Source organism: Apis cerana, linkage group LG4 (genome assembly GCF_029169275.1).
Source record: "Apis cerana isolate GH-2021 linkage group LG4, AcerK_1.0, whole genome shotgun sequence".
NCBI lineage: Eukaryota > Metazoa > Arthropoda > Insecta > Hymenoptera > Apidae > Apis > Apis cerana.
Window position 1 is genome coordinate 12,527,068 of NC_083855.1, and position 18,636 is coordinate 12,545,703.

The 18,636-nt window shown below is 22.8% G+C and overlaps 4 protein-coding genes across 11 annotated transcripts; 2 read left to right on the top strand and 2 right to left on the bottom strand.

Moving 5' to 3' along the window:
- The first annotated feature begins 96 nt into the window (after positions 1–96).
- Positions 97–4,786, top strand: LOC114577925 (uncharacterized). Its single transcript, XM_028668198.2, has 2 exons — positions 97–2,791; positions 2,927–4,786. The coding sequence occupies exons 1-2, from the start codon at positions 523–525 to the stop codon at positions 3,292–3,294; spliced, it is 2,637 nt and encodes an 878-aa protein (XP_028523999.1). The 5' UTR covers positions 97–522; the 3' UTR covers positions 3,295–4,786.
- Positions 4,014–8,804, bottom strand: LOC108000850 (lipase maturation factor 2). Of its 5 annotated transcripts, none has more exons than XM_062074459.1 (13): positions 8,663–8,804; positions 8,042–8,363; positions 7,506–7,639; positions 7,147–7,314; positions 6,816–6,999; positions 6,628–6,729; positions 6,054–6,247; positions 5,799–5,977; positions 5,470–5,719; positions 5,194–5,399; positions 4,879–5,119; positions 4,569–4,785; positions 4,014–4,464 (listed from the first exon to the last, which is right to left on the bottom strand). In XM_062074459.1, exons 4-13 carry the CDS (start codon positions 7,238–7,240, stop codon positions 4,185–4,187), a joined length of 1,947 nt encoding a protein of 648 aa, XP_061930443.1. In that variant the 5' UTR covers positions 7,241–7,314; positions 7,506–7,639; positions 8,042–8,363; positions 8,663–8,804; the 3' UTR covers positions 4,014–4,184. The 5 variants fall into 5 exon arrangements, with proteins under 5 accessions (XP_061930443.1, XP_061930440.1, XP_061930442.1 ...); XM_062074456.1 differs by having other exon boundaries at positions 8,036–8,363; XM_062074458.1 differs by lacking the exon at positions 7,506–7,639.
- Positions 8,805–8,873: 69 nt separating this feature from the next.
- On the top strand, positions 8,874–17,100 carry LOC108000801 (probable WRKY transcription factor protein 1). Of its 3 annotated transcripts, none has more exons than XM_028668197.2 (9): positions 8,874–9,015; positions 9,436–9,606; positions 9,723–9,853; positions 9,958–10,099; positions 10,171–10,299; positions 10,461–10,672; positions 10,746–16,584; positions 16,676–16,734; positions 16,807–17,100. In XM_028668197.2, exons 1-9 carry the CDS (start codon positions 8,973–8,975, stop codon positions 16,897–16,899), a joined length of 6,819 nt encoding a protein of 2,272 aa, XP_028523998.1. In that variant the 5' UTR covers positions 8,874–8,972; the 3' UTR covers positions 16,900–17,100. The 3 variants fall into 3 exon arrangements, with proteins under 3 accessions (XP_028523998.1, XP_061930427.1, XP_061930428.1); XM_062074443.1 differs by lacking the exon at positions 8,874–9,015 and adding an exon at positions 9,083–9,252; XM_062074444.1 differs by lacking the exons at positions 8,874–9,015; positions 9,436–9,606; positions 9,723–9,853; positions 9,958–10,099; positions 10,171–10,299 and having other exon boundaries at positions 10,532–10,672; positions 10,828–16,584.
- LOC108000815 (activated RNA polymerase II transcriptional coactivator p15) lies at positions 17,088–18,313 on the bottom strand. Of its 2 annotated transcripts, none has more exons than XM_017061420.3 (4): positions 18,112–18,313; positions 17,862–18,012; positions 17,439–17,664; positions 17,088–17,348 (listed from the first exon to the last, which is right to left on the bottom strand). In XM_017061420.3, the coding sequence occupies exons 2-4, from the start codon at positions 17,910–17,912 to the stop codon at positions 17,266–17,268; spliced, it is 360 nt and encodes a 119-aa protein (XP_016916909.1). In that variant the 5' UTR covers positions 17,913–18,012; positions 18,112–18,313; the 3' UTR covers positions 17,088–17,265. The 2 variants fall into 2 exon arrangements, with proteins under 2 accessions (XP_016916909.1, XP_016916910.1); XM_017061421.3 differs by having other exon boundaries at positions 17,862–17,938; positions 18,112–18,307.
- Between the last annotated feature and the right edge of the window lie 323 nt (positions 18,314–18,636).

The window sequence follows — 18,636 nt, forward strand, 5'->3', positions numbered from 1 at the left end:
TCTTCAATTATTCTTCTTTTTAAATTAAAAAATCAATTTCATTTGTAAACTCTTAACGTATATTTATTTTACGAAGTCTTTTAAATAAATTACGATTAAATATTATTTAAACATACGATTTTTATTTTTTTTCGTATTGATTTGTCAAACCAATCAACATTATGATTGTATATATATCGTGCTAGTGAAAGAACAGTATGTGTCAAACGCGTTTTGGAAATTATATCGATATTCATAATATAATTGTTATGTATATACATTTTTAAGTGTAAATAATTAATCTTCATTAAATTTGCAAAAAGTGCATAATATTTTATTCGTTCATTTTATTTATTTTATTTTCTATAATTAAAATCGGAGTTAAAATAAAACTTAACAATACGTTCTTCAATAAATACATTATTTTTCATTAATGTCTCATGGATATTTAATATTTTAGTACATATATTTTGTTAATTAATAATAATAAAATATATGCTACTTGCAAAATAACATCAAAACAATAGCTTATTCATAATAAACATGTCATCCAATGAAGATAATGATGATAATGATTTAGTCAAGATATTATTATTAGAAAGTATAATATCGTTCAAATGTGAAGATGAAGATCAGTTTGAAAATACTTCTAATATAAATGATATTGAATTAATTATTAATAATTCAGAAGTATCTATTAAAAATCAAAGAAGTATATTGGAAAAAAAGTATGAAACTGAAGATGATTTTATGGAATACAATATTGAAAATTATAACAATACATTACATTTTAACAGACAAATAGTCTCTTCTTTGTTGGATTTAAAGAAACATGTAACCTTTGCACTTCAAAAATGTGAACGAAAATTAAAAGCAATAGAAAAAAATTTACAAAAACATGCACTTGGAGATACAAAAATTTTAATTTGCAATGCCGGTATGCCATATTTTAAGGATAAATATTATTTTTTTGCTCCTAATAATGAAGATGAAATATTAAAAGAAAATAGTAAAGAATTACAACTAAGAAATCTCCCTAAAGTTTCTTCATGGACAAAAAAAGAAAGAGAAATGCTTTTAAAAGCAATACAAAAGGAAGCCATTTCAGATGTATTATGTATTCAAAAAATAGAATGTTCAAAACTTAATAATAAAATGTTTAAATTAAAAACTAAAAATGATGATAAGAAAGAAGTGAAAACAGAATTTCTACCTAAAAATTTTTTAGAAATGATTAAATCAAAAAGATTACAGGAAAAAGAATTTGATTGGTTTAAAATATCATCTACTTATTTTGAAGACATTCATTCTCCACTTGATTGTTCTGTCATGTGGAATGTTTTTCTTCAACCTGATATTAATAAAAGTCATTGGACAAAATCAGAAGATATTAAACTTAGAAAAATTGTGAAAAAATATAAATTTCAAAACTGGGACAAAATTGCCAAAGAATTAAATACAAATCGTACTGCATATCAATGTTTCATTAGATATAATACAACAAAAAAATTACCCAAAATTAGAAATTGCACCTGGGAAAATGAAGAAGATGAAAGACTTTTAAAATTAATAGAGATATTTAAAGTTGGTGATTTTATCCCTTGGGGTGATGTAGCTAGTTGGATGCAAAATAGAACTAAACAACAAGCATATTTCCGATGGACATACAGTTTAACACCATATTTAATAAAAGGTAGATTTACTAAAATTGAAGATAATATTTTGAAAGATGCTGTCATCAAGTATGGTACAAATTTTCGTAAAATATCAGCTGCATTAATGCCTAATAGATCCACTGTTCAACTTCATGATCGTTATCAAACATTAACTATCAATCAAATTGAAAACTGGAATTTATGGACATTTGAAGAAGACACAAAATTATTGAATCTTTTTGAGAATATTGGTCCAAATTGGTCTATGATAGCTAAACAATTTTCAAGTAAAAATAGAACTCAATTAAGACATAGATATAAAGCTTTACAAAAATATATTAAAAGAGGTGTCTCTTTATTTGAATTACATAAACATCATTTTTATGAAGAAAATGAGAAAGAAAAAGAACAAAAAAAAGAAGATTCTTTTAAGGATATCTTCAAATCTAATAATATTGATAGTAATGATTATGATAATGATTTGGATAAAAAATTAATTGAATATTTTCACACAAGGCATAAAATAGAAAAATTGATACATAAATGCAAATTTCATAATATGGAGAAATTACAATATAATACAACAAATTTATATAATATTTTACAAATATTAAATGCCAAACTTTATATCCCAAATGATATCAGTGACATAAAATTAAATGATAGAGATCAAGAGCTATTGTATTCATTAAGGGATTTTATAAAATTAAAAAATGATAAAAAAAAGTACTTTGAGACAATAAACAAATATATATCACGCATGTTTGGTATGGATGAAACTAAAGATTCACATTTTGTACCTCCACCTCCTTTTGATTCACAGATAAAATTAAAAAAATCAAAAAAAAGTCAATGTATTGATTATAATTTAAATGCGAAAAATAATTTTTTGCTTGAAAAACCTACAAGTTTTAATACTCCAGATATTGTAATTTCCTATATTGGTGGCAATGAAGAGGAATTACAATTTCAAAAACTTAGTCGTTTATTTGAAATTAATAATTCAAGATATGAACAAATATTTAAAACTCAAAACTGTTCTAAATTTCCAGCAAAAATGCTATTACAAGAACATACTAATAATGACAGTGATAAAAAGAATTCAACAAATGACAGATTATTAGAAAAAGTGGAATCAATTACTCTTTTTGACATTGGTACATCTCTTAAAAATAATAATGTAAAATCTCAACATATAAAGTTTCAAAACAAATGTTATAAAAAAATATGTATACAGACCATTCAACAAGATGATATATTATTTAATAATTTTAAAGAAAAACATTTTTCAGGTACTGAAACACATGATATTGAAAAACATGATATACCTATGATATATGCTAGTCATGCAACTTTATCAAGTTTCAAAAATTTAATGTATTTGAAACGATTGAATGAAAAATATAATTCTGGTAGATTTTTTATACAATCACACAAATTTTATAAAGTATTTACTTTATTAGAAACACGATTAGAACAATTATTTAAATATCCTATAGGTTTATCAAAAATCGTTTTGCCTGAAGTTTATGTAATGGATACATTCTTATATAATGATATTACACCAAAAAGAAAAATTTCTAAAATATCATATACATTAGATAAACATAAAACAAAAAAATTAAGAATGTTAAGTGAAAATAATAAAAAAATAAGATGATAAAAATATCAATTTCTTTTTTTTATTTTTAAGATACAAATGTAAAATCTTTTGTTTATATATGTAAAATATACATAATGAAATAAAATCTTTTCTCAATAAATTAAATTAATTTTCGGATATATAATCAAAATTTTTTCTAAGTTTTTATAGAAAAATCCCTGTTATCAACGTTTTATTATATTTTTAAATTATTTTAAAAAATAATATTATAAAAATATTTAAATTTTTTAATATATTTATATCAATGAAATTTTTAATTAATTTCATTTATAAAATAAACAAAATATATTTCACAATATATTATATATATTTATATTATCATAATAATTCAATAGATATTTAAAAAATATACACAAAAAAATAAATATTAAGTTATTATTACTTTCTTTAAATGAATATTATCTTAATGTATTGATTATGTGAAAAGTGAAATTTTGCATGCAATTTGCTATTATAAATAATATTATTATAATACAATATTAATAATGGAAAACAATTGTATATAGAATGATAAACAAAAATTTCAAATATATAAAAATGCTAAAAGAGTTTGATAAATTTGGTATAAACATAATATTCTTGATAAGAAATAAATTATATATTTTCCTAATAAATTCATTCTTTTCCTTTCTTTTTTTTTTAATTGATATTTGTGATAAGTACATTATAAAAATAAGTATATTATAAAAATAAAATAAAAAAAAAAGAGAAAGAAATAGAGTAAAAAAGTGTATTTGTAAAAATGTACTATATGCATAATTTAAGAAATAATTTATATGCACGATACAATCAAACTTGATTACATTTATACACAAGCACATCTTTTTAAATGTAGTTGTTGATTATGAATATTTTTCACTGAGAATGTTAAAAAATGAAACGAATAATTATTTTTTCTTTAAAACTGAATTATTATAGCTTGTTACAATAATTGTACAACCTGCTGTAAAAACTCCCCACAAAAAAAGACTAGCTTCAATTTTGTGAACTAAAGATCTAATACTATCAAGGAGTAATTTTAGCGGTTCATTTATTGCTTTGTAAACTGGCTTATCTTGAATAATTTTCATTTTTGATAAATATTCAATGAGTGGTGGATGATCATGACTAAATATTGGAAAATATTCTCCGATTTTTTCTCTTGTCCACCATGCTTGTTTATTCCATCTAATCAAAAATAAAAATAATAAAATTAAACATTTAATAATCAAAAAAAAAATTATATAAAAAAGTAATATAATTATAATATAATAAAGTATATAAATACTTACGATTGACTCCATGGAGTATAATGATAACGATAAAGACTTGCTTTGATATATCTAGGTGGTTTTTCAGGAAATGGATTTTCTACATTATTCATTAGAGCCAATATCTCTGGTTGACCTTTCAAAAGACGATATGCTAACGACATTAACCATGGATTTTGATGATATGTACCTAATGCAGCAAACCACATTTGCCAATCAAGTCGCGGTTGATGAGGAGCTGAAAAAAATAATAATTAAGAAAAAAATCTTAATATCGAAAATATTGAATAATATTAAAAATGTATAAAATATAAAATATTTTTTTATTCACCAACAAATGGTAATGAATTATTAACATTTCCTGGTTTGTATAAAAATTCATATTCTTTCCATGGACCATCAATATTATTACTTCCTTCGATGATAACTTCCAATCTACCTTCTACTCCAGTCATGCGTCTGAATAATCCATAACTATTTACCAAATGAAGATATTCTACTTTTCCTTGCATCTGTCTTAATTGAATTGGTATTGTTGAATTATATGTATGATGTAAAGTAGCATAAGGTACCTAAATGTGAAAATATTATATAATATTTATATTATTATAATTTGAAATTTTAAATAATTACATGTATTACATACAATACTTATAGCAAAAACAAAACAAACTGCTGCTGTATAAAAAATCGTAACGAATGTTGCAAAGATTTTATTTTGTATTCCTTTAATAGTTAGTAAAGAAACAACTATTGCATTTGCTATTGTAAATGCAAGGGATACTACACCAATATGAATGGAAAGTGGTATTGCACGTGATAATATATAATCAAATTGATCTTGAGTAAATGCTAAAATAACAAAAAAAATAAGTAATAATTAAGAAGAATATTTAAATTGGCATTGTAAATATATACATACCAATATTACTTTGAATAGTCCAATTATCAGATAATCTAAGATTATAATATATATATGTTGCATAAAAAATTCCTCCATAAACTAAAATACATAATATTGTAGAGAAATATTTTATAATATTATAAGAATCATTTTTAGATTTTCTTTTATAGAAAAAATGATCATCAAGTAAAGAGATGCATAAACATATAGTTAAGAAGTTGAAAAAATTATAGTTCCCTGTAGCTATAATTTGTATTTGAAGAAATACCTAGTCAATTAATATAAATAATTAAATAACCATATATTAAAAAAATAAAAATATTGATTTTATTCAATATATATATTACCTGTGCATAAAATGCTATTATTCTCACTTTTCTGTTTGGAAAGAAGAACAAAAATGGAATGACAAGTTCAATAATATTGACAATCACAGTAGTAAAACGTAAAAACCATGCTGGCATATGATGTGCATACCATGCTAATGGAGTAGGTATACACTGCGATTCAAAATGTATATTCAAAGCTGAAAAATTATTGCAAAGAGGAATAATCTTTTTTCATTTGGTTATGATTTAGAAATATTTGTTAAAATATTATACCATCTAATTTCCACCAAATGGGACAACCAGAAGTAAGTTTTACTACTCCACTAGAAAACATTAAACGAAAAAGTAACCAGCGTACAGTCCAAAAAGTTATAACATCGCTTGGTGTGCTTATTTTTCCACGTTGAGAATAACAAAATGGTGCTACTAATATACATAAAAATCCTGCTTCTAATAAAAGTACATCCCTATAAAAATATGCAAAAATATCTATAAACATGTCATAAATAATTAATTATTTTATACCTTTCCAATTCTTATTATAACTATAATATATAATGTATTAATATAATTATATATAATTTAATACAATTAGAAAAAATAAAATATATCTGAATAAATTGATTTAAAGAAATAATGAAATAATTTACTTAAAAATTAATTAATTAATGATTTATATTAAATTAATCTAATATTATTTTATAATTTATTTGTTTTATATTACAATATGCTTTATATTATAATATTTTTATAAAGATCAGCAGCATTTATTATAATAAATATATAAAATATAAATATAAAAAATTAATAGAGATTAATATCAAAAAAATTAAGATTTAATACTTGCCATTGAAACCACATAAATGTTTGACCAATTTGATATAGAGAATAATATAATAACCAAAGTAATGCAAATACAAATGCAATACAAAATTTCTGTGAGATAAATCTGAAAATAATTATCATTTATATATATTTTATAATTTTTAATATTTAAATATATATTATTTAAATTTTAACAATAATTAATATTACCCTACAAAAGAAAGAGCAATTCCTATAAGTGATAATATATCTAGCATGTATTCTATGTTCAATCCAAAATAAGGAGCAAACCACAATAATGTTGGTTTCTGTCTTAATTTTTGAAATAAGGGTGTGCGACCTTTCAAATCTAATTGAGTTCTAGCTGGTAGAATTCCATTATCACCATATAATCCTTTATCATAAAAAGAAAAAGATATACATAAATATATTTGAAAAAATAACTTTTGTTAAAACAGTAGCATTATAATAGATATAAATACAATTTTATAAATATAAAAGTTGAACATTTTTAATTTTTTACATTTACATTTATATTTACCTGGAATTTGAATATAAAAACTAAGAAACGCAAAAAGATATATAACACATATTCCCCGTAAAAATAAATTACGAGTATATCGTACTTGAACCATCGTAAATTGTTATACTTTTTTTACTATATTTTAAAAGATTAGAATATATTCGAATATGTGATGCTTAAGAAGATCTGCAACACGAAACAATATATATGTAACACATACTAACGCATATGTATAAAGAAGTTATAATTCAAATTTTAATTAATATTTTTAAATATTTTTTTAAACATTATTATTAATAAATGATTTTAAAGAAAATATTGCTATCTTACATAGTTATAATTTTTTAAAATTATTAAAATGATAAAATATTATTTACCAAAAGTTAACTAAATTCGTAACCTTTATTCGTAACTATATAATATAATGTTCATGCAATTATCAAGTTGTGATTGTTTCTTTCTAAATGTTACATGATTTTATTTTATATCACATAGTTGGCAAAGATTATCTCTAATTATAAAAGTAATATATTAGTATTTATATTTATTTAAAATAAATTCAATATTATCAATATCAAATTTACAAAAAAATTTTTTATAAATTTTTTATTTTAATTAAATTGTCTCGAAATATAAACAAAATATTTTAATAAAACGTTTACATTCATTGTTTGAATACTTAAATCCATTTTTTTTAATCAATTATAATTTCAATTAATGTAACTTTATTATTTCCATTTAATAATGACATATAAAAAAGTAATGATATTTTAATAAAGTATAATAATTAAACATGAACAAATAGGACTTATATATAAATAATTCAATTAATTAATATATTATATTATAATATATTATAAATATTAAAAAAGAACTATAAAAAAAATAAATATAATAATATATCTACATTTACATAATGTACTTCATGTTTTCATTTATAAGCAAAAATTCCAGATCATATAATTCTAAAACATAATTAATTTATTTCACTTCATTATATTGCACTTCCATTTCTATAATTCTTTTTAATTGTTGCTTTTTATTAAATTCCTCAATAAAATTCATAAATTCTATATGTTGTATGTTATCTAAATTTTGAAACTTTTTCTTTTCAGTCTTTATCCATTCTTCAATATTTTCTGTTTGATTAAAATAATAATAAACTCCAATGGGAAATAATATATATGACACCATTCTTCCAACCTCCATTTGCCAATTTCCCATTTGTTATGAATCTATAAATACAATAAATATACATATATACATGTATATATGTATCATTTTTATTTGTCATATTTATTTATTTGCTAATAATCTTTAGTACATGTGTTATCAGAAATATAATAATATATATGTAATTATAATATAATTATTATATTAATTTATAATTATTTTTAAATAATAAAATCTTTCGAATTTTATAAATGATAAAATGAAATATTTGAATAATATAAAAAGAAAACATGAAATGAATATACTTGATAGAAAAAAATGTTTTTACGTTAATTTTAATAACTAAAAATCAACATCATACCTATAATATATCTAAATTTAAGGAACTTTTTCCACTTTTGATCTGCTTAAAAATAGAATAGAGTACAATATATATGTCTGCACATGAATCACTAAATGGAGAAAAATAATTTATATACTATGTAATATTGTAGAGTTTTAATGTTGGTAAAATTGCTTCGTAGAAGATATTCTATTTAAGATTCGTTTTAAGATATTATTATTTTAAAATATTTTTCATACACATTCATACTTATGTTTTGTTTCAATGATTCTAAAGATGACCGTAATTTTTCAGTGATATATTCAGACTTTAAATATCAATAAGCATTATGGAAACATTATTACCGTCGGAAATAGCTCGATTAGTTCTCGGTAAGAGTAACATGACATGTATTTTGCGCGTCGTGTTACAATAACCTGTTGTATGGCGGGAATATAAATACTTTCTAATTATAACAATGAAATGTTAGAAAGTCAATAATATTGTCTTTATCAATATATTAAGATGTTGATTTCATTATAATAATTATATTATTAAATTAATAAAAAATACAAAAAAATTTATGTAAATGAATAAATAAACATTGAAATAAATAGATATCAAATATAGTAAATATAATATTATAATAAATAACATTTTATTTTCATAATTTATACATTCATATATATAAATGTATCTTTTATATATCTTGAATATATTAATATATTATTTATTATTACTTTATAAAGAATTTTTATATTTGTAAATTTATATATGATTTTTATGAGATTCTAATAAATAATTGATTTTAGGATACCTTGAAAATGAAAAATGTATAGAAGCTGCTAAGATGTTTTTAGAAACCTGTCCACATTTACAAGAATGTCGTACTGTAATTTCAAATGGAAGACGATTTAATACAAAAGTTAATGGAATGACTTTGATAGATATTATTGAAAAATTTTTTACTATTAATTCAACAGGTAATATTTAATAAAAATTTAAAATTCATAAGTAAGAAAATCTATTTAATAATAAAATAATAAAATAAATAAGAAAATCTATAATTTATTAAAAATATATTATGATTCATTTGTAGTTCATGAATTTCTTAGCAAAATTGTTGATTATGAGCATTTAAAGCAATATGGAGATCTACTTAACGAATTGAAATTACTTACTGGTGAAAATTATGGATATTTTCCTTTTAATATCAATGTTCTTTCAGAGGTATATAAGAAACTTAATTAAAATATAATATATTAAAATATATATTCTTACACTTATATTTTTATTTTATTTTTTTTGTATCACTTATTTATATACTTATATAGGATAATTCTCAAATATGTAATGGGTCTCCAATAATATCTAGTAGCACTCGTAAAAGGCATCACAATAATAGTGATCGTGAACGATGTAAACGTACGAAAGTAACATTAAATGTATCACAGTCTGATTCACCCTCTGCTCAAGGTTGGAAATATATATATAGACATATATCAATATATCTATTTTCAATATATTTATTTTTCTTATTATTACAGCATCTAATTTTGATAGTGTAGAAGCAACTCCATTGGAAAGTTTACCAGGTCATATGGACATATTTGAACATTCCAAATCTAATATTAATATTAAAGAAAAGAAACATAGTAATTCTTTGCAACATCAAGGTCTGTCTAATTATATAATTAAATCATATAGAATTATATAGTAAATAATAATGTAAGATATAACAATAATAACAATACATATATATATATAATATATTTATAATCTTCATAATATTAAAAGAAAGTAGAAAATTTTATTTAATTCTTAATATTTGAATTAGGCAGTAATAAAAATATTCAAAGCATAGAAGATGTTACAAATAATATATGTACAGAAAGCAATACGAAAAATTTGTGTATGCTTGATAAATGTACTGCAGCAACAAGTACAGAAGAATTAATGACTTACTCATGTGTAGAAGTTCAGACTACTCCCTATGATACACCAGAATCCGAATCAGAAAGTAATGATGAACCAATAGAAAATCTAAGTGTAAGTAATGCTGTAATAATTGCTATGTTAATTATTTTTATAATTTTAATTTTTTTTATTATCTATATTATAGCTATTAACAAAAGAGCTTTTGAATCGTACAGAATTACAAGAGAGAATTGCTGAAAATATTAACAAAGCAATACTTCCAACAGATACATCATTAAAAGATGAAAGTTTAAATGATTCCATGAATGGTGAAGCAAATACTTCTATTATGATAGAATTGAATAATGCAATTAAATCAATAGTAGAAGCAACAGAGTCTGATCCCGTATTTGAAAAGTTTCTCGAAGAAATTATTGGACCACATATGGAAACTGATACAAGTCCTGATGAAGATACCGAAACTAAATCAAAAACAAAAATTTTTAATGAATTACAAGAAAAACAAAGTGAAATGATTTCAAATAACAATAATTCATTAGAATCTATAATATTAGATGCTAAATCATCCACTGAATTAAATGTAGCAGATATTCCATTAAAACACAGACTTCGTAGTTCTTTTAAACAACAAAGTGCTCGAAACGAAGATGAACAATGTGATCAGGAAAAAGAATATGGTATATTGGAAGATCAAAATGCTGCTGCAATATCAAGTATAATAAATGCAAATATTATTAACAAAAAATCAATAAATGATAAGAAAATTGTGGATACAACAAAAGAAATTATATGTTTGTTAGATAATAATAGTGAAAAAGAATTGCCAATATTTGAAATCCCACTTGATAAAGATACAGAAAAAATTGAAAAATTAATAACTACTGATATTCAAAAAGATGATACTGTTGATCATATTGTTATTCAAAATAATGATATGGAATCAAAGATGAAAAAATCATCGGTAAAGCGACTGCGTCTTACAAAACTTAAACAACAAAAATCGGAAAGTAACATAAACAATTATACAGCTGAACAAGATGTAATGATAATGCCAACGTTAATAATGTGTTCTAAAGAAGAAATAAGTAATATATTGTCGACAAATTCTTATCCACCTACTCGTTCTATAACATCTAATACAAATTCACGATTCATTCCTATTATTCCCAAAGAACCCATGACTAATAAAATGGGTAAAGATTTCGTAGAAACATTGTATTTAAGAGCCGTAAATGTTGCTCAAAGAGTAACATCACCACATACGCACACACTTTTTAATACATCAAACGATTTAAAAAATTTAATTTCTTGTACGATAACAATGACAACTACAACAACGACGATGACGACGACGATGACGACGGCAACGACGACGACAACAACAACGACAACGACAACGACCACAACAAAGGTGACAATGACATCGACAACAACAACAATGACAACATCGATGCAAATATGTCAAAAAGAAGATAATAACAAAATAAATAGCAATAAAGAAATAACCCGATCCATAGATAATATTAATAATTCTGTAAATAATTCAATTATAAGTCCTATATTATTAAATAATGCCAAACCAATTGCTGGAGAATTAATAACATTATATGGTAATGAAACTAGTACAAAAACATTACTAGATAGTTCAAATATGCCTACAATTAATGTAGAAGATAATGTTAATTTATCAGGTTCTGGATTATCTCCGTATATTAAATTTAATTGTAATAAGAGTAATCAAAATCAAAACTTATCAGATATTGATCTAACACCTATTATTCAAAATTCAAAAGTTGTTGTTCCTTTAAAGACGAATAATATTGTTAATGATCGACATCTTTCAGCTTCCAAAAGTATTGATTGCGATATCATTAATAAACGCACTCCAAAGTCGTTATTAAGAAGTAGATCGAAAAATTATAGATTAAGTTTATCAACACCTAGAAGGAGGAATAGTCATATAAGAGCTCTCGATTTTAATACGCCTATAAAAACAACAAACATATCCGATAAAATGATCAATGAAAATAATAATACACATTTTTCATCAGGATCCACAAAAATCGTTACATCTGTATGTAGAAATTCTCTTTTTAAATCTCCACCAGTTACTAATACCGCTATATCTACGCATAAAATTAAAACTCCGTTAAAACTTTGTCGGCCTTGCAAACTTCCAATAGCATCAAAAAGCCCAATACCAAAACTTATGGGTGATTGGGAAAAGTATAACGGACTTGGAATAATTATAGGCGATGTTTCTTCGCATTCAAGCATCAATGTTTCTTCTGAAAACAAAGTTATAAAAACTCAATCTAAATCGTTGAAACTTACAAAAGATACATGGGATGCAGATTTGCGAAAAGCTTTACACATTGCCGTTGATGAAGATAATCAAAAAACAAAAATATCTACTAGCGACAAAAAAACAAATCGTTCAAAAATTACTAAATCAAATGTTGTTATCTCATCAACGAAGAAGAATAAATTACGATCGAAAAATAAAAATACTGTACCAGAAGAAAATAAAAAGAATGTGCAAAATGCAAGGAATAAATGTATTGTAGGAAAATGGAATGCAACAGAATCTACAATCACGAAAAGCATAGATTGCAATGAATCTAAAACAGATAAAGATTTCTTAGCCACTCATATTAATCATAATTTGACAGTAAATAATTTTTCTAATATAAAAAAAGACGATGTTAATGTACAAATTTGTACAATAAATAAAGATAAAGCGATTATTGAACAAAAGAATATCGATCATCAATTGTCTCTAACAAAGAATAATTATTCATATGATAATGCAACAACAAATGATAATTTATTATTTGAAAAAAAAAATGTAAAAAAATATGCTCAATTAAAAACGTTACAAACTAATTTGAATAAATGTAGTCGAAATGCTAAAAAATCACATTTAGAAAAAGATACAATTTCCATGGATACTACAGAATGTTCAGAATTTACAAAAACTTCTGTAGATATCACACAACAATTATTACAAGTACCTAATTTAATCGATCACGAAACACCGAGAAAATTAAATAATTCTTCTGATGTTCCACCAACACCAAGATTGCTCAGTCCAAGCAGTAATACAACACCGTTTATCAAATCTAGCGAAGATACTGGTAAGATGTGTAGTTTCATAAATACACCAGAATTTCCAACTACACCTTGTATTGCACTAACTCCAAAAATTTCTGATGAAACAACTATAGACAATATAAAAAAAGAAACATTTAATTCTTGTTCTCCATATTATAAACCTACTTCTGAGCTAAATGAGCGTGAAAAATTGTCAAAATTTACTAATAGTACACAAAAACCAATTGTAGAATCATCACAATGTACAAAACAGTGCATACCACATAACATTATTAGTTCTACAAATACATATCAAACTTGTCTATCTGCAAAATTAGAAATAACACAATTTGAAGTGATTAAAGAGAATTTGCCAAAAGAAGAAGCAATAAAAGAACTTAAAATATCAGCTAATTCACGGGATTCCACCTATTATACGAAATCTGATTCAGTTGAGGATAATGTTAATAAAGATAATATGAATAAAAATATACATGAAAAAAAGGGAAATATTGATAATGAAAAATATTTATCGAATAGCGAGAACTCGAATGATAGCAATGCATCCACATCTTCCTCTTCTTCATCATCCTCTACATCATCATCATCATCATCGTCGTCGTCGCCATCATCATCGTCATCGTCATCATCCTCGTCGTCATCATCTTCATCCTCATCATCATCAACATCGGTATTTTCACCTTCATCTACTTTGACTAATTTAAAAACAAAATCGGTGGAAAAATCTCCTAATAAGAAATGCAAAAAAATTTCAAATCAGAATTGCATTAATACAAATTACGATTCAACACGGAAAATTACACACGTTTCAGAAACAATTAGTGAAAAAATGGCATGTTCAACGATTTCAGAAAATAATTCTTTACAGTTACAAATTAATCCAACCGATATGTTACATGCGGAAGAAACAATTATTGCTTTAAGAAAATGTGAATCTTCACCTTCAAAAGTATTTTCAATGTTAAAAAATGAAAAAGATTATAAATCTAATATGAAAGAAACACCTGCCAAAAATGAGACTTTATTGAATGAAATAGATATTTCTGAGACTCCTAATAGTTCAAAGACTGGCATAGAAAATTTGACTAATTTATCTTCTAAAATTTCCGCATTAATAACTTCAGGAGATCGACAAATATTAAAATCAAATCAAAATTTATGCATAGAAAATTCTACAACCAAAAAATTAAAACAAAAACCTAATATAGTAGATATACAACATTTAAGATCTTCTTTGGTTAGTTTTAAACCAACTAAATCAATAAAACATTCTTCGATGTTACAGAAAAGACAAAAATCTCTTACTATAAATGAGAAATTAGTTGTACAATTGGAGGCCAAACGTCAACGTATGATAGCGAAATTTCGTGAAATTCCTAAAACTAATCTTAGCAAAGAAAAAAATCAGCAAGGAAGAATCATTTTTAAAGGTAAAAATAATACTAGTTTCAAAAAGAAAAGCAATCAGTATAAATATATTCAGAAAAATGAGAATAAATTTAATGAAAAGAAAAAAAAAAAGAAAAAGAAAAAGAAAATAGAAGAATCACATAATATTAATAATGGTAATATTAATACTAACAACAATAATGATAATAAATATAGCAATAGTAATGATTACGATCTTGGTATCAATAATAATAATATTAATAACGGCAAAACTAATAATGATATTATCAATGATAATAATGATAAAAACGCTAAATTAAAACAATTTTCCACTAATAATTCAAAAAGTGAAATCTATAATTCGGAAAATTCAAAACAAAAAGATATTATCGATTACAATGTACAAAATAATGAAATGATATTTGAAATTACAAATCATGTGCCTACAGAAACAAAAGATGATCCAAAGAATATTATTAAAATAGCAGTCGAGAATAATAAGATAGAGAATCAAATAATTAATAATTCGAAAGTTATTGAAACTATAGAAACTAAAGAAACTATAAAATTGGATGCAACAAAAAATTTAGAACCGAAACACATTCAAGATAGAATTAGCACGGAAGTTGAAAAATGTGAGAATAAAAAATATGATATAGTTACATTGAATGAAAATAAATTCAATGATATAAAAAATGAACATAGTTCTAACGAAGAGGATACACGGGAATTAAAAGGGTATCTAAAAAACGTAAAAAATAATGAAAAACAAAAAATAATTTTATTAAAGTCTAAAGTTGATCAAATAAAACGAGATTTATTTAGTGATGAAGAAGAGGTGTTAAAGAAAGAAGAAACAAACTTTTCAACTAATCAAAAAGACAATATTCCTACTGAAGTACTTGATACTATTAAAAATACAGATATAGAAAATAACGATTCGGAAAATCCGAAGAGTTTATCATGTGTACTTCAATGTTTGCAGCTTGTTCCTACATGTAAACATGATTGTAAGATAGAATCTCAATGTACGAAATATAATCGTAAAATGGATCTTAATGTAACTATTCCTAATTCGGTAGAATATCATTTTCTACATGACGAAGTAACATCTTTTAAAAAAAGAAGGCGAAGATATAGTAATCATGAATTGGAACTTCAAATTAATATTGTTTTAAATGATCAAAATTATGATGAAAATGTTAAAGTAATGACAGCTACTGATTATGAAGAGATATTTAATTTACCGCCTAAATCTAGAAAAAGATTGGGAAATCGAAAATCACCAATTAAACATGAAAATAGTTGCGAAACATCGAATAAAATTTCTATCGATACTTTAACAATGAAAAATGTGCATGCAAAACCTTTAGCAACTTCATCTCCATTGGAAAAACCATTTACATCTACAATAAAAAAAAGTACTATCAAAACTGCTACTATGAATGAAAAAAATATTGAAGTACAACATAATAATAAAAAACGATTAAAAATAGATAAAATTCGAGAAGATAATAAAAGTAATTATATGCTTTAAAAATATATTCTTTTTGATATAATTAAAAATATTAGTTTAATATTAGTAATAATTTATCAAATTATTAATTTTAGGTAACATTATTGCAAAAATTTCAAAAAGAAAAATATCAGAATTAAAAGAAAGTAAACAGGTTCGTAATTAATTTAAAAGTTTGGGAAACTTATTAGAAATATTAATAATTATTTTCTTCCTTCTTTTTTAGACTGAAAAACGACAATGTACGACAGATCCACAAACATTATTAAATAATTTAGATGTGGATAAGTTTTTAACTTCTGTTCATGGACCAGCATGAACATTAATTTAGTTTTTCAATATTGTACAAAAACATAAACATGTGTTATAATATGAAAATTGAGCATTCTTTTATCCTTTTTAAGTCTAGGAAACTGTTTTGTTAAACTTAGCATAATGTGAAACACATTTATAAATAAAAGTTATTTCTGTGTATGTAAGAAAATAAATATACAGCTTCAATATATATATAGGATGAAAATACTTTTTTTTATTGAAAATATCATTTAATATAACACAAACAATACATATATAACTGTAAATTGAGAACATATGTAAAACCAATGTGTATTCTTATGAATAACAAGATATATATTAAACATAATCCCAAATTGTTGAAATACTAAATATATAAGAAAATAAATATTCAAGATTTAGATTTTACAGCTTTGTCCACATCATCCATAACAGATAATAATTTTTTCCATTGCGTTACATTTAAGCAAATACCTATATAAAATATAAGATTTTTTTTATTATCATTTATAACATTTAACTAAATATATATACATAAAACATACAAATAAATTTTATTAATACCTTTTTTTCCAGGTTTTAAATTTGCTTCTTTATCATAGTACATTTCTCTGATGTCGACATATAATTTTCCTTTAAAGTCTCTTACACTAATTTGACGATTATTTCCTAAATCCCAAACAGTATCTTTATTAGATTCATCTTTATTAGATTCATTTTTTAACTTTTTTGATACTTTCTCTTCTTTATCCTCTATTTCCCTTTTTTGCTTTTTCTTTGGTTTCATTCCCTTATATAAAAAAAAATAAAATATTGTATATATATCTTAGCTTCATAATGAATTTTAATTTCTTATAATGAAATTTTATCTTTTATTTTAAACTAATTTTAATCTTTTAAAAATAAAAATTATATCAAACTTGTTCAATATTTATATTTTAAATATATATATATATATATATAAGAATATTATTTTATATAAAATACCTCATCACTACTGTCATCATCCGTAGACACATATTCTTTTGATTTCGGCATTTTCTATATATATGAATATGAATTATCTAAAATAATTTTATTAAATTCTATTAAATTTTATATAACATTAATAATTATTTATACTTAAAAAATAATTATTCTGCAAAAAAGAAATATAGCAATAATTGTTAAAATTGAATAATTATTTGTTATAACCTATTAATAAATACAACATATTTATATGATATTAATATCTTACTTATTATATGATAAATAAGGATCGATATATCGATTAAGAAAAAGATATGAACTCAATAAAGATATGATTCTACTAAATTTATCAAAGAAATTTAAAATGATTTAATAATAGAAAATATATTTTACAGAATTATGCTTGTAAGTACGTTAGGTACACATTTACTTATGTATATCATGCGCACCATATTATATAGTATGTATTATTTCCGTAATGCATTGATTTCCGTTTTATTTGAAAATTCAAAATAATTATATCAAACATATGTATTTAATATTAATATTTATTTATTATATATATTATAATCGAACATTAATATTTTATTTGATTAAAATTTAATAATATTTAAGTATATTATAAAAATTTTTTTATAATATATTTTTTTTATTTATTTTTTAAAAAAGTAAAATAGAAAAATAATCGAAAAGACTTTTATAAAAATCGTTATAAATATTATAAAGTTTAACTATTAAATATGTTAAGTTAATTTTATCCATCATTAAATTATAATAATTAAATATATATATT